We start from the raw sequence: 13,656 nt of genomic DNA on the forward strand, positions 1-13,656 counted from the left end.
TTGTCGTCAACATGTCGTCGGGCAAGCACATTACGTTCCTCGACACGCCGGGCCACGCGGCGTTCCTCACGATGCGACAGCGCGGCGCCCACGTCACGGACATTGTCGTGCTCGTCGTGGCGGCCGACGACAGCGTCAAGCCGCAGACGCTCGAAGCCATCAAGCACGCCCGCGCCGCCAAGGTGCCCATGATTGTGGCCATCAACAAGGTCGACAAGGAGGACGCGCGCGTCGACCAGGTCAAGTCGGACCTCGCGCGGCACGGCGTCGAGATTGAGGACTTTGGCGGCGACGTGCAGGTCGTGTGCGTCAGCGGCAAGACGGGCCAGGGCATGGACGACCTCGAGGAGAACATTGCGACGCTGTCGGAGATTCTCGACGTGCGCGCCGAGGCCGACGGCCTGTGCGAGGGCTGGGTGCTCGAGGCGAGCGTCAAGCAGGACGGCAAGGCGGCGACGGTGCTCGTCAAGCGCGGCACGCTGCGCCCCGGCGACAGCCTCGTCGCCGGCACGGCGCGCGCCCGCGTGCGGCTGCTGCGCAACGAAGCCGGCGTCGAGCTCGCCGAGGCCCCGCCCGGCACCCCCGTCGAGATTCTCGGCTGGCGCGACGAGCTCCCCGCCGCCGGCGACGCCGTGCTGCAGGCGCCCGACGAGGAGCGCGCGCGCAAGGCCGTCGAGTACCGCACCGAGATGCGCTACCGCGAGGAGTCGTCGCGGCAGCTCGTCGAGCAGGAGGCGCGCGAGCGCGAGCGCAAGGCGGCCGAGGAGGCTACGGACCAACACAGCGGCGAGAGCGAAGGCGATGCTGCTGCCGGCGGCACCAAGACGGTCACGTTCACGGTGCGCGGCGACGTCGTCGGCTCGGTCGAGGCCGTCTGCGCGACGATCCAGGAGCTCGGCAACCACGAGGTCAAGCCGCGGATCCTGCGCTCGGCCGTCGGCCAGGTGTCCGAGTCGGACGTCGAGCACGCCGCCACGTCCGGCAGCGTCATAGTCAACTTCAACGCGCCCGTCGCGCCGCACATCAAGCGCCTCGCCGACGCCGCCGGCGTGCGCCTCATCGCCCACAGCGTCATCTACCACCTCGCCGACGAGGTCCGCCAGACCCTCTCCGACCAGCTCGCCGACGTTGTCTCGACAAAGGTCGTCGGCGAGGCCGAGGTCCTGCAGATCTTCCCCATCAACACAAAGGGCCGCGCCTTCCGCAACATTGCCGGCTGCAAGATCCGGAACGGCCTCGTCAGCCGGACGGCCATGGTGCGCGTGCTGCGGAGGGGGGAGACGGTGTTTGAGGGTGCGTTACTGTCCTTCTTTCCTTGTTTCCTCGTTTCCTCTTGATGTCTCGTTTCCTCTTGATGTCTCGTTTCCTCTTGATGTCTCGTTTCCTTGTTTCCTCTTCTTTGGTTTCCCGAGTCTGACCCGGCTAACACGGCAACGCGCAGGCAAAATCGACGCCCTCAAGCACGGCAAGAAGGACGTCACGGAGATGCGCAAGGGCACCGAGTGCGGCATCTCGTTTGAGGGGTACCAGGACTTCCAGGTCGGCGACCAGGTGCAGACGTACGAGGAGGTGCGGGAGAAGAGGACGCTTTAAGATGCAGGGTCGAGACGCTGTAAGATGCAGGGTCGAGACGCTGTAGGATGCATGATCGAGACGCTGTAGGATGCATGATCGAGACGCTGTAGGATGCGTGTGATGGTGTCGAGGATTGTACGATGATGTGTACTACTACGGCCCTGCAGGGATATAGAGGTGATATACTCAGTCGACTGAGGGAATGTGCAGATGTAAACACGGCTAGATGATACTAGTCTGTACTGGTTAGGCCAGCAGGTTGAAGTTCTTTCACATGGCCTTGGGCGTGAACGAGCATGGCGAAGTGAAACATCAGACTCTACTAGATGAATATAATAGATTGCCAGACCTGTCGCTCATGCCAGCGTAGGGTCTAGACTGTTCACTGCGGTCGAGCTACAAAAGACTAAGCACCATAGAGGGATGTATCATGACTACAACCAGTCGCCTTGATGCCAGGTTATGACCTGTACTTTTCACTGTACGCCGAGCTCAAACAAAAGACTAAGCACTTGAGATAGAGAGGTATATCGTTCTTTTAACCTGTCGCTCATGCCAGGCTAGGATCTATACTTTTCACTACGAGTTAAGTTTATATAAAACACTAAACACCCCAGAGAGAGATGTTGTTCCTTCAACCTATCACCGTAATCAGGCTAGGATCTATACTTCTCACTGCGAGTCAAGCTTACACACAAAAGTAAACACCCCCGCGAGAAGATATATCATGACTTCAACCTGTCACCTCAATACCAGGTTATAATCTATACTTTTCACTATACGCTGAGCTCAAACAAGAGACTAAGCATTTTAGATCGAGAGATATATCGTTCTTTTAACCTATCACCCCAATGTCAGCGAATGATGTATACTTTTCACAACGAGTCTAGCTTGAACAAAAGACTAAGCATCCCGAGAGAAGATATATTAACTTTAACCTATGGCTTTAAGGCTGGGCCAGGATGCATACTTTTCACTGTAGGCTGGGCTCCAGAAACTTAGCACTCCCGAGAGATATATCATTAGTTGAACCTATGACCTCAATATCAAGTCATGATCTACACTTTTCATTACCAGTCAACTCGCAAAAAGACCAAGCACCCAGATATAGAGATATCATTGCTTGGCCTGTCGCCTCAATGCCAGGCTAGGATTTACTTCTCACCGAGTCGAGCTACAACAGACGACGCACCCAAGAGATATCATTCCTCCAACCTGTCATACACCCACCAAGCTGCTCGTCAACCAGGCGGGCTTGGAGTCAAGTCGGAAGAATTTCAACAACCAGCAATAGGATTATCCTTCCAAATCTTACCTCTACCGCCTCATATCTAGACTTCTCTTGCACGCAGTCCGCAGGATACCCGAACTCAACCTGCATGTTAGAGGCCGTCGCTAATGTTAGAGCCTGTCGCTACAATTAGAGCCTGTCGCTAATGTGAGAGCCTGTCACAACATCTGGCCTCCAGCCAACCTGACATACCCTCACAAACGCAGTCTGACAAAATCACCGAAGCAGGACATCAAACATCCCATCTCAAAGCACCTAGATTCTTCCCCCCTCCCCTTCTACTACAGGCTTTTCACCCGCGCCCCGACCTTCACCCTACGCAATGCTAAACTCAGACACGGCCCCCGCCTCGTTCCGCAGCGCGCCGCCGACCTTGTACGACACCCGGAACCGAAGCTTCAGCGCCTCGACCTTGCGGCTCCTGTCGCCGGCGTGGTTGACCTCGACCGTCTGCGTGACGCCGCGGCTCTGCTTGGGCTCGAGCGCGACGCCCGTCTGCGGGCTGATTTTGATCTCGTAGCCCTGCGCGCGTTAGCGTTACGAATCACACGGCACAATCTGCACAGTCACAATCTGCAGGCAGAAAATCCGACCTGCAGGCAGAAAGACGCACCTTGGTCACGGCCACCTGGTAGTGCAGCTCCGTCACGGGCTGCGCCGTCGTGTTGGAAAAGGCAAAGACAATGTTCATGGCGCTGCTGTTGGCCGTGGTGCGGTTGGCGAGCATCTCGATCCTGACGCCGCCGTCGCTGACGACGGCCCTGTGCTCGCGCGGCTGCGTCGGCGCCGCGGCCTGGGGCAGGGCCGAGGCGAAGGACCACTCGTCGTCGTCGTTATTGGACGTGGGCGCCGCCGCGGCGGGGACCGGCGTCGTCGACTGCGGCGGGGAGAAGCTGGCGCCGAGGGCGGCAAAGGGGTCGGAGGCTGGGGCCGGGGGTGGCGGCTGGTTGAAGATGTAGTTGGCTTGCGGTTGCGGGGTGCCGGACTGCGAGGCCGAGGGCGAGGTGAAGGAGGAGAGGGTGGCGAAGCCGGGGGGAGGGGCGGCAGGGCTGGCGGTGGCGGACTTGGCCGTCTGGCCTTCGTTCAGGGACGAGAGCAACGCGGGGCCGGGAATATCTGGCGCGCGCCTGCTGTTAGTCTCTTGTCACAAACATCCTAGGCGAAGAAGCTCAACTCACTCGTGTTGCTGCCGAAACCCAGCGACAGGGCGCCACCTTGGCCAAAGTTTTCCGTCTCGCCAATGGACAAACCAAGCAGGTCGTTCTCGACGCTGCCGCCAGACTGCGACGGCTGCGCGGAGGAGGAAGTGCCGTTCGACGGCACCTCGGCGTCAAAGTCGATCAGAGAGAGCTCCTGCGCGGCGCTCTTGGCGTTGCTCGTCGACGACGACGACATGGCCGCCGCCGCAGACAGAGGGGCACCGCTCGCGAGCTTCTTGGCCGACTCGAGGTCGCCCTTCTTCATGAGCTTGTAGCGCTCGACGGTCCTGTGGATGCTGTCGTTGATCTCGAGCAGCTTGGCGACGGCCTCGTGGTCGTCCGACTCCTCCTCGCACATTTTCTTAATCTTGGGCTGGGCGCTCTGCAGCGACGAGGCGAGCTCCGAGTAGACGTCGCCGTCCTGCATGGTGTCGCCCTGCTGGAAGGCCTCGAGGCGCTCCTCGAGCAGCCTCGCCTTGGCCTGGATCTTGCTGACCTCCTGGGCGGCCTTGGCGCGGTAGTCTGTCTTGGTGCGCGTGTCGAAGCCGGCCATGATCTTCATGAGGCGGTTGGCCTCCTGCAGGTCCTCGGGCTGGCCGCGTCGGATGAGCTCCTGGAGCTTGGCCGACTGGGCCTCTTTTTCCTCCTCCTCCATCTCTTCGGCCGATTTGAGGTTCTGCCACGGTCAGCATGGTTCGGTGTAGGAGGCAGAATGGCCCCGGAAGACGGCAGCCTCGAAGCAGAGGCAGCCTCGAAGCAGAATTGGGGTAGCCTGGAAGAAGCACGTACGTCGCTCGGGTTCAGCACGGCGGCGTCGTCGCGGCGGACCTCGGGAAAGGTGTAGCCCTTGTAGCTCAGCAGGCGGTGCATGTCGCGGATGAAGCCGAGGTCCTCCTTGTAGCGGCTCGTCTCGCAGATGGTACTCCTCCACTCCTCAATGGCCTCGAGGATCTTCATCTGGACGCGGGTGGCGCGCAGGGGCGGGCGTTCGGGGAAGCGGCGGACGAGCTCGTTGAGGAACTCCTTGGTGCTGATCTGCAGGTGGAAGGGGTAGCCGCAGTTCTTGACGCAAATGTCGAGCAGGTGGAGGGCGAGCAGGGCGACGCTGGGGTTGCGGTGGTTGATGTAGCTGACGATGGAGACGACGGCCTCGCGCGGGGCCGAGCCCTTTTTCGAGTTGATGAGGTCGGCAATCTCGAGGTTCAGCGCGAGGTTCGGCTCGTAGTTCTCCGGGCTGCAGGCGCCCTGGATGAAGCGCTGGAGCTGCGAGGGCGTCGGGCGGCCGAGCTCGCCCCATCGGTCCCGCGCCGCCGCCCGCGATGATGCGGCCTCCATCGCTTGGCTCGTTGTGTCTGTATGGATCGTTTGTGTATGGTCTGCTGTGTATGGTCTGCTGTATGGGTGTGGGATCGTGGCCTCGAAGGTGGCAGCGGAGGATGGAGGAACAGGTGGAGGAGAGGATGCCGACTCGAGCGGCGGTAACTGTGCTGGCTGTCGATGGGTGATGAGATTGATCAAAGACGACAAGTGGCAAGAAAAAGCAGCTTGACGCTCGAGGGTTGGACGCTGCAGATGCAGGTGTAGACACGAGCGAAGGCACGAGGTGGCAGAGGTGGCAGAGGTGGCAGAGAGTGGGCGTGATGTGGACAATGGATGCTGGCCGCTCGGCATCGAGGGGTTCCATGATAGCCTGGCCGCTTAGGCTGTGCAGTGCTGTTCCTGGAGCTTGGAGCGCCAAGCTGGTGCTGTTCGCTGGTTAGTTGCATAGCAGCTGCATAAACGGGATGAGCCTCGGAGTACAAGGACCCAGGCACCTCCTACCCAAGTTATGTAGGTAGGTACCTTAACTACCTAGGCAAACAGGCTGCGTGCTGGGAAGCCTGGGAGGCTAAAGCGGCGAGACTCGAACCCTGGAGGGGCATCACTACCCCGCCACGCCAGGGACGTTCACTTCATCGAGAGCCTAAATTTCATGACTATTGCATTTTGTCTATTCCATCTTCAGATCCTCTCGATTTCTGATCTCCACCTCACCCTTGTCCAACTGTCGCTTTCCACGCTGACTTGGACTTCTCTCGAATTCTCTTTCTCTCTCCCTCTCTCTCGACCTCTCTCTCGACCTCCCCTCTCGACCTCCCCCCATGGTCCGCCACAAGAAGGACAAGTTCGCCTCGCGCGGCCGCCCCCACGGACCCCCCCGAAACCGACCCCGCGGCGACAACCTCGACGGCGAGGACGACGACCCGACTCGCGCGCGCCCGACCTTGAAAGCCGCCTGCTGGGACCTCGGCCACTGCGACCCGAAACGCTGCTCCGGCAAGCGCCTCATCCGCCAGGGCCTCATGCGCGACCTGCACCTCGGCCAGCGCTTCAACGGCGTCATCATCACGCCCAACGGCAAGCATGTCGTCTCGCCGCGCGACAGCGACCTGCTGCACGCCCACGGCGCCGCCGTCGTCGAGTGCAGCTGGGCCCGCACCCACGAGGTCCAGTGGGGCAAGGTCGGCGGCAAGTGCGAGCGCCTGCTGCCCTACCTCGTCGCCGCCAACACGGTCAACTACGGCAAGCCGTGGCGTCTCAACTGCGCCGAGGCCCTGGCCGCTGCCTTTTACATCTGCGGCAAGCCCGACTGGGCCGAGCAGGTCCTCGCCCCCTTCTCCTACGGCGCCTCCTTTCTCGAGATTAACGGCAGTCTGCTGAAGCGCTATGCCGCCTGCGAGAACGAGCGGGCCGTGAAGCAGGTCGAGGACGACTGGATGGCGAGGCTCGAGAAGGAGTACGCCGACAGCCGCGAGGACGGCGACGATGTCTGGGCCGGCGGCAACGTCAACCGGCGGGCGCTCATTCCTTCGGACGAGGAGGAGGAGGAGGACGACGACGACGGTGATGAGTCGGCTGATGGCAAGAAGAGGGCAGATGACGACGACGATGACGAGATGGATGGCATATACCTGGGCCACAATGGCGCGACGAAAGCCGCGAAGAAGAACAAGGCAAATCAAACAGACGACGACGACGACGACGACGACGACGAGAGAGACCCCTACGCCTTGTCCGACGACAGCGACGAAGACGCAGCCATGGAGGAGATCCGGCGCAAGGTGCTCGCCTCCAAAACATTCGCCAATCCCCAGGCATCCGAAAAGAAGAAACCCGACACGATCGCGAGGCCGCAGCAGCTGAAACCCGACTCGGATATCGAGCCGGACAGCGACAATGGCGAGGACGACGACGACTTTGACAACATTATCAACGCGACGCCTGTAACGGACAGGATAGGGCTTGCCAAGTTGGAGAAGGAGCGCTCACAGGCCACTGTGACGAGCAGGACGTACTCGACGAACGTGACATCAGCGCCGGGCCGGTGGTAGTTCAATACATTTGTCGAAGCGCTTGCTCAGCATGTCATTTCAGTGATGATTCTGTTTCGTGCCGAGGTGATTCTGTTGGGTGCCGATAGCAGTCTGTGACTGGGTTCTGGCAAGACAACCGCGTTGTCTCTGGGCTCGTCAGCCCGTGTTGCCCCAAGACTGAATGAGTTCGCGCTATACTCGTTTATGCTTCACAGAAAGGCCGTGCTAGAATGGTATGGCCCATGTCATGCCAGGTGAGCCGTCTGCTCTTGATTCAGGGGTTCTGCTTTTGCAGAGCCGCGGTGAAAACGGCCAGGCTGGGACGACAACGGTGAAATTGACAGCCGGTCTGTGACAATCACAGAAGTGAAGAACCATGACAGCATAACTTTCAGTGACACATATGGTGCACAAACCTTGCTGTTCGCGGCAGACGCAAAGTTATTGAAGCCCTGTTGGGATTGACAGGCTCTATCCGTCAAGCAGATCCATGGCCTCGACCTCGAAAGCTCGTAAGTTGTTTCTGACCAGTAGACACTGTTTGCGCGTTGGAACGATACAGCAGGTGTAATGGCTTGTTCATCTCTCTGGATGGACTCTTTAGGATTCTACTGGTGACAGCATGATGGAAATGACAGGAAGTGACTTTCACTTCGTTTCTCAGTAAACGGTCTTCCCGGTGGATGTCTTGTCTGTAGTGTTTGAGCAGATTGAGGCGGTTTTACGAAGAATGCCCCATGGCAAATATACACTGAGCCCAACATGTAATGTTGAAGCTATCAATCATGAGGTAACATGTGTACTCCTTTCCATGATGCAGCTGGTATTTCGCCACGGCATACGGGACTGTAGCAACAAGGCATCGCTGGGCAACCGAGGTCAAGTATTGTCACATCCAGAAGGAAGCCTGGCCAGGCATCAACACGGCCCAGTGAATGTGGCCTCACCAGTCACCTGTGAACATGCACCCTGTTGGCCCAAGGCAACAACCTTTATAGGCTTCCAACCAATGTCTTCCCACCGCCGGAACCGCGAGGATGGCCGCATGGCCTAGCGGTAAGGCTTCAAGAGCATCCAAACTGCAGGCACCATATAAGGCACCCTGGCAACAAACTACTTACGGCAAAAAAGAAGAGGGCAGGTTCGAATCCTGAGAGAAGTAGATGTCCTACGCGGCATCGAACTCTTTTGCTTTTTGCCACGCACCATGCAATGAATGAAATGCATCTGGCTGCTTTTTCCTCAATCGGTTCCTTTGAGCTCTTGTATTTTTAGCACTTTTCGTAATGTTTTGCACTGCTGATGCCAAACATCTCGACATGTTCGTGGCCTGCATTCTTGGTGTTTTCGCGTGACGTCGGTCCCGTGCGGGTCGCCACTTTAGACCCCTGCTTCTGCATTCAGCATTCTACCTCAACATCAGACAGCTTTTCTACCTTGCCAACCGACAACCTCAATTTGCCGGGCGCATTTGCAGAAAAACGTCCAACGACCACACAGCAATGGGCTCCGACGAAGGCTCCCGCGAGCGTCCCGCAAGGAGTAGTCGCCACCGCGACGAGGACGACCGGCCGCGAAAATCCGACCGCGACGCGCACCGCAGGCGAAGCAGAGACCGCGACTCGGACCGGCGCAGAGATCGCTCGCGATCGAGAGAACCGAGGAGGAAAGAGAGACGCCGCTCACACACGCCCGACTCGTCACGCCGCCACCGTGACCGCCATCGCGACGACGACAGCGACCGCCACCGCGACGACGACAGCGACCGCCACCGCGACAGAGACGCAGACCGCGGCGACCGTCACCGGAGACGCAGATCCCCAGACGCCGCCGGCAGCAGAAGCAAAAGCGAACCAGACCGGCACGCGAAGCGCCGCGCCTCGCCCTCGCCCTCGCCGCTCCGCCGCCAGGGCCCGCTGCCGTCGCAGACGGACTCGTTCGCCGTGACGACGGGCGACGCGGCGGCGCAGCCCAAGGAGCAGCCGAACTTTGGCAACAGCGGCGCGCTGGCGGCGGCGTCGAACGCGGTGCAGCAGGCGGACGGCACGTCGATTGTGCTCAAGTACCACGAGCCGCCCGAGGCGCGCAAGCCGCCGGCCAGGGACGACTGGAAGCTGTTCGTCTTCAAGGGCCCCGACGTGCTCGATACGGTTGGCCTCGGCGCGCGGAGCTGCTGGCTTGTCGGCCGGGAGGTGGCGGTTGTGGACCTGGCGGCCGAGCATCCGAGCGTCAGCAAGCAGCATGCTGCTATCCAGTTTCGCTTTGTCGAGAAGAGGAATGAGTTTGGGGACCGCATTGGCAGGGTCAAGCCGTACTTGATCGATCTCGAGAGTGCCAATGGCACGGAGCTCAATGGGAAGAAGGTCGCCGAGAGCCGGTACGTTGAGCTGAGGCACAAGGACATGGTCAAGTTTGGGCACAGCACGAGGGAGTACGTGATCATGCTGGCGCCGAAGTGAGGGTCAGCATGTTGGCCAAGCATGTTGGCTGTCCCTGTGGTAGATGTGTAATTGGAACCAACGATACCCTGCAGGCGCGTGCTACGTTTGGCTGTGAATGACTTGACAAGCTGATGGCAACTTTGGCTCGGGGTGGCTGTCCTGCAGAATCGATGGCTTTGTTCTCCAACACAGTTGTTCTCAAACACAGTTGTTCTCCAACACAAGGCGTCCGCAGCAGCAGTTGGCACGAGCACTGCCGTTGCGAAGCGTGTGTAGATGTCGACACGCTGAACAGCGCCAATGGCTTACCGGTTGTTGAGATGAATTCTCCCTGGCCGACACATTGACGATGAATCACGATATTTTGAGAGTTATAAAGAGCCAACTGGCCAGCTGCCCTACGTTCTCTCTGCAACATGCTTCTTCCTCATCAGACTACCTCTACACAAGCAACCGCAACAAGTACGTGCCACTCCCCCAAACTAACATATTCGGCAGGTCTGAATATCCCCAAGATGTTGAACATCATGTCTCCCCTCATGACGCTGGTCGCCATCCTCGCGCTCCTGCCCCAAGGTCAAGGTTTGGTGATCCCCGGCTTCCTCAACCTCACCAGCCTCGCCCCTGTCCCTACGCAGGTATTTACCATTTTGCCCTACCCCAAGCACACGCCAACCACGCCGATGCAGCCACGGGACTTCACCATCCTGCCTTATCCCCTGCATCGCACAACCAGCAAGACGACGACCTTCATGACGCAGACGACTCCCACGTCGCAAGGCGCAACCGCAACCGCAACCGCAACCGCAACCGTAACCACAACCCCGACGCCCCCGTTCATAGCCGCCCCCCGCCAAGCCGTAGACGTCGATCCCATAACCCCCATCTCCTGGCACGAAGCCAGCCACGGCAACAACATCTGCGGCCCCTCGTCCTTCGTCCCGCACACGTCAAGCCTCTCCCCCCTCGCAGCCGACTGTCTCGCCCTGGCCGCCGCCCTGCGCGCGAGAAAAGGCTACTTCGTCGCCCGCGGCTTCACCGACACGACGACCCTCGTCGGCCTCGCGACGGAAGGAAGCTGCATCTTCGGCGTCCGGCCCGCGACGCCGTCCCACTTCCACGGGGTCATCGGTGCGCTCGACGCCGCCGCGTTTCTCGACGACGCCGTCCGGGACTTGTCGTCGCCTGCGGGCGGCGCGATGGCCGGGGATGGGTCGTGGATGGCCGGTGGGCTTGTGGGCGCCAGCGGCGTGACGGCGTGTGAGCTTGGCGGCGGCGGGAAGCAGGCGCTGGTTTGGGCCGTCTATGCTGCTGGACAGGAATGGCATGTTGGGCACGTGGATGTGCCTGTTGAGGTACCGGGTGCGGGCTGCGCGATGGACATGGGGCGTTGGGGTGTTGTTGCGATGCTGGCGTCGCTGGCGGTGTTGCTTTAGCATTTGAGCATTTGAGCATTTCAGCAAGTCGAGGACATCGAGGACATCGAGGACTCGAGGATGAACGAGCTATAGGATGTCAGCGGAAATCCAGCTGCTGACGAGTCCTTTGGCAGTGTCTCTGGAGCTCTGGTCGGAATCGGATGTTGCTGGCCTAGCGTACTTCCAGCGACTGCAAATAGTGGCATGCTCAATACCAAAGAGGACAGGCATAGATAAAGAAAGCAAATTACTACATTAACTCTTCCCTTCTTGACCATAATGTCGTGCACTGCCCAAACGCCAGACCATCTCTGCCGTCCGTGGCAGAGAATGCATGCGCCGTCTATGCGGTCCTCGTCTTCTTGCTCCGCGATGCAAAGTCAAGCCACTTCTTGTACTCGTCATACTCTAGACTCTCCTTCTTGCCCTGGTACCGCACGACCTTGAGCTCGACCTCCCGCCACGTCTCCCTGCGGCCCGTCCAGCCGGCCTTGCGCATCAGGCTCACGAGCGTCTCCTCCTTGGTCCACTCCTGCTCGACAGCGACGTCGGGCAGGTAGGTGGCGCCGTAGCGGCGGCCCTTGGCCGCGAAGCTGATGCGCAGGCCGTGCACGCCGAGGGTCCAGTCCATGGCGTCGTCGCAGTCCTCGAACTCGGTCAGCAGCGTCACGGCGACCTCGAGCGTCGGCAGCTCGGACGCGGCCACGGGCGGGAACCGCGTGTCGTGCAGCGCCGACGTCAGGGCGTACTCGGACAGGCCGGCGTCGAGGTCCTGCGCCTCGAAGGTGCCGATGCAGCCGCGCAGCGAGCGGTGGCGCGACGGCCCGCCGGCGACCGTGTTCCAGGTCACGAAGAGCGGCGACTCGGTCACGAGGGACGGCAGCGAGGCCGTCGAGGTGGCGGGCGTGTCGGCGGACAGGGACACGCTGCTTGACGAGCCGGACGACGCGGAGCCGGCGTCGCTTGACTTGGACGGCTCGGTCAGGCGCTGGAGGGCGGGCATCTGCTTCTTGCTGCTTGGCTCGGGCTGCGACTTGGCGTACTCGGCCCATGACTGCTGGATCTCGTCGAGGGAGCGGCCCTTGCGGCGCTCGAGGTGCGAAGCGAGGGCCTCGAAGCAATAGAGACAGTGTTCGATGGAAGCCATGAGCTGTGGGAGCCGACGGGCTGGAGTCTTTGGGCTATCTAGTTCCTTTGCCCGGTCAAGGTTTTGCCCGGTCGAGATTTACCCAGTCAATATTTTGCCGGTCAAGAGAAGGTGGAGAGCCAAACGACGCAGTGCTCAACCGAGTGTCACGAGAAGCAGGTGATCAGGCAATGAGGGGAAGTGATGGTGTTTGAGGCAGGCACAGCGATGGCCGTGACCTGACGCGGGGAACGTCATCATGTCACACAGCGTGAAGTGGGAAGGAGAGGCGGGGGCGGGGTGCAGCTCTGTGCATTGCATATTCAGGGCATGCATGATAATGCTTGATGCGAGGCATGCATGATGTGAGGCATGCATGATGCGAGGCGATCCCATCTTCGTGATGACTGAATTGCCCAAAGTGGAAGCTGCCCCAATCAACAACGTTGAAGCCCCAACAACAACGTTGCGAGTTTGAAGCTTCTTCGTCTGTTACGGGAAACAACAACACTCCCTGGCACTGACAACCTGGGTTGTTGACGACATGAAGCGGCTCTGGCCCTGCTCGTAGCCTCCGATGGCCAGCCGATCTAACTTGACCCGTTCACATGCGAAGTACTGTCGAACCTTCGTGATGACCGATCGTCGTGTCATGAACCTAGTCACTCGGACCGCAAGAAAGCACCCTGAGATGCACCATCTCCTGTGTAGCCGGACTCGACCAGACTTCCCTGAAACACAATATATGTACGTGGGCACACAATTCGTGGGCCAACGGGTCGATCTGCAACGTCTGCGTCTGCCGAACTGTCAAAGATCGAGGTCCCACGAAAGCACTGCCCTAGGGGTGGCTCAACCACTTGCTCTTGCAGCCAGCGATGGAGCAGAGGACTTCTGATTGGCATGCCGGGCAGTTGAAATGCAGTCAAGCAAAGTCCGGGGAAGGGCAAGTATCGACATAGGACAGGGACCTCGATAATCAACTCGATGACAACCCGTGCCGAGACAAACAAACTAAACCATCCCCGCTACATCAAGCTGGCCCGCTGCCCAACACCCGAGACCGCCGGTCGATCGTATCTCTTCTTTGCCAGCCACGTGAGCTCTTCACCGACCACAACAACGCACTCGTTGCGTAGCCCTGCCGAGAATACAACCCCATCACAGCGCGGCATCCCCTACGGGCGCGCACTCTCTCCGGGCCCGCCACCTCTGCCCCGCAGTCTCGTGCGGGTAAACTACCTGGCGTGAGC

General features: G+C 60.0%; 6 protein-coding genes across 6 annotated transcripts in view; 4 read left to right on the top strand and 2 right to left on the bottom strand.

The window, feature by feature from the left end:
* The window catches only part of VDAG_09479 (translation initiation factor IF-2), a gene marked incomplete at both ends in the record, with an annotated part of 3,328 nt that extends 1,735 nt beyond the window's left edge, over positions 1-1,593 (top strand). The window contains 2 exons of the mRNA XM_009658440.1: positions 81-1,293; positions 1,442-1,593. Coding sequence (XP_009656735.1) covers positions 81-1,293; positions 1,442-1,593 — 1,365 coding nt within the window. The remainder of the gene's footprint in view (positions 1-80; positions 1,294-1,441) is intronic.
* Positions 1,594-3,181: 1,588 nt separating this feature from the next.
* On the bottom strand, positions 3,182-5,400 carry VDAG_09480 (ADP-ribosylation factor-binding protein GGA2; the record flags this gene model as incomplete). The annotated part of the gene is made up of 4 exons (XM_009658441.1): positions 3,182-3,388; positions 3,480-3,982; positions 4,045-4,741; positions 4,855-5,400. 4 exons carry the CDS (start codon positions 5,398-5,400, stop codon positions 3,182-3,184), a joined length of 1,953 nt encoding a protein of 650 aa, XP_009656736.1.
* Positions 5,401-6,206: 806 nt separating this feature from the next.
* Positions 6,207-7,436, top strand: VDAG_09481 (DUF367 domain-containing protein; the record flags this gene model as incomplete). Its single annotated transcript, XM_009658442.1, has 1 exon — positions 6,207-7,436. The coding sequence occupies one exon, from the start codon at positions 6,207-6,209 to the stop codon at positions 7,434-7,436; it is 1,230 nt and encodes a 409-aa protein (XP_009656737.1).
* A 1,484-nt stretch (positions 7,437-8,920) lies between these two features.
* Positions 8,921-9,877, top strand: VDAG_09482 (smad nuclear-interacting protein; the record flags this gene model as incomplete). Its single annotated transcript, XM_009658443.1, has 1 exon — positions 8,921-9,877. One exon carries the CDS (start codon positions 8,921-8,923, stop codon positions 9,875-9,877), a length of 957 nt encoding a protein of 318 aa, XP_009656738.1.
* A 509-nt stretch (positions 9,878-10,386) lies between these two features.
* On the top strand, positions 10,387-11,370 carry VDAG_09483 (uncharacterized protein; the record flags this gene model as incomplete). Its single annotated transcript, XM_009658444.1, has 2 exons — positions 10,387-11,214; positions 11,320-11,370. 2 exons carry the CDS (start codon positions 10,387-10,389, stop codon positions 11,368-11,370), a joined length of 879 nt encoding a protein of 292 aa, XP_009656739.1.
* A 250-nt stretch (positions 11,371-11,620) lies between these two features.
* VDAG_09484 (uncharacterized protein) lies at positions 11,621-12,424 on the bottom strand (the record flags this gene model as incomplete). The annotated part of the gene is made up of 1 exon (XM_009658445.1): positions 11,621-12,424. The coding sequence occupies one exon, from the start codon at positions 12,422-12,424 to the stop codon at positions 11,621-11,623; it is 804 nt and encodes a 267-aa protein (XP_009656740.1).
* Positions 12,425-13,656: the final 1,232 nt, after the last annotated feature.

The sequence above is a fragment of the Verticillium dahliae genome, genomic scaffold (genome assembly GCF_000150675.1).
Source record: "Verticillium dahliae VdLs.17 supercont1.26 genomic scaffold, whole genome shotgun sequence".
Lineage (NCBI taxonomy): Eukaryota > Fungi > Ascomycota > Sordariomycetes > Glomerellales > Plectosphaerellaceae > Verticillium > Verticillium dahliae.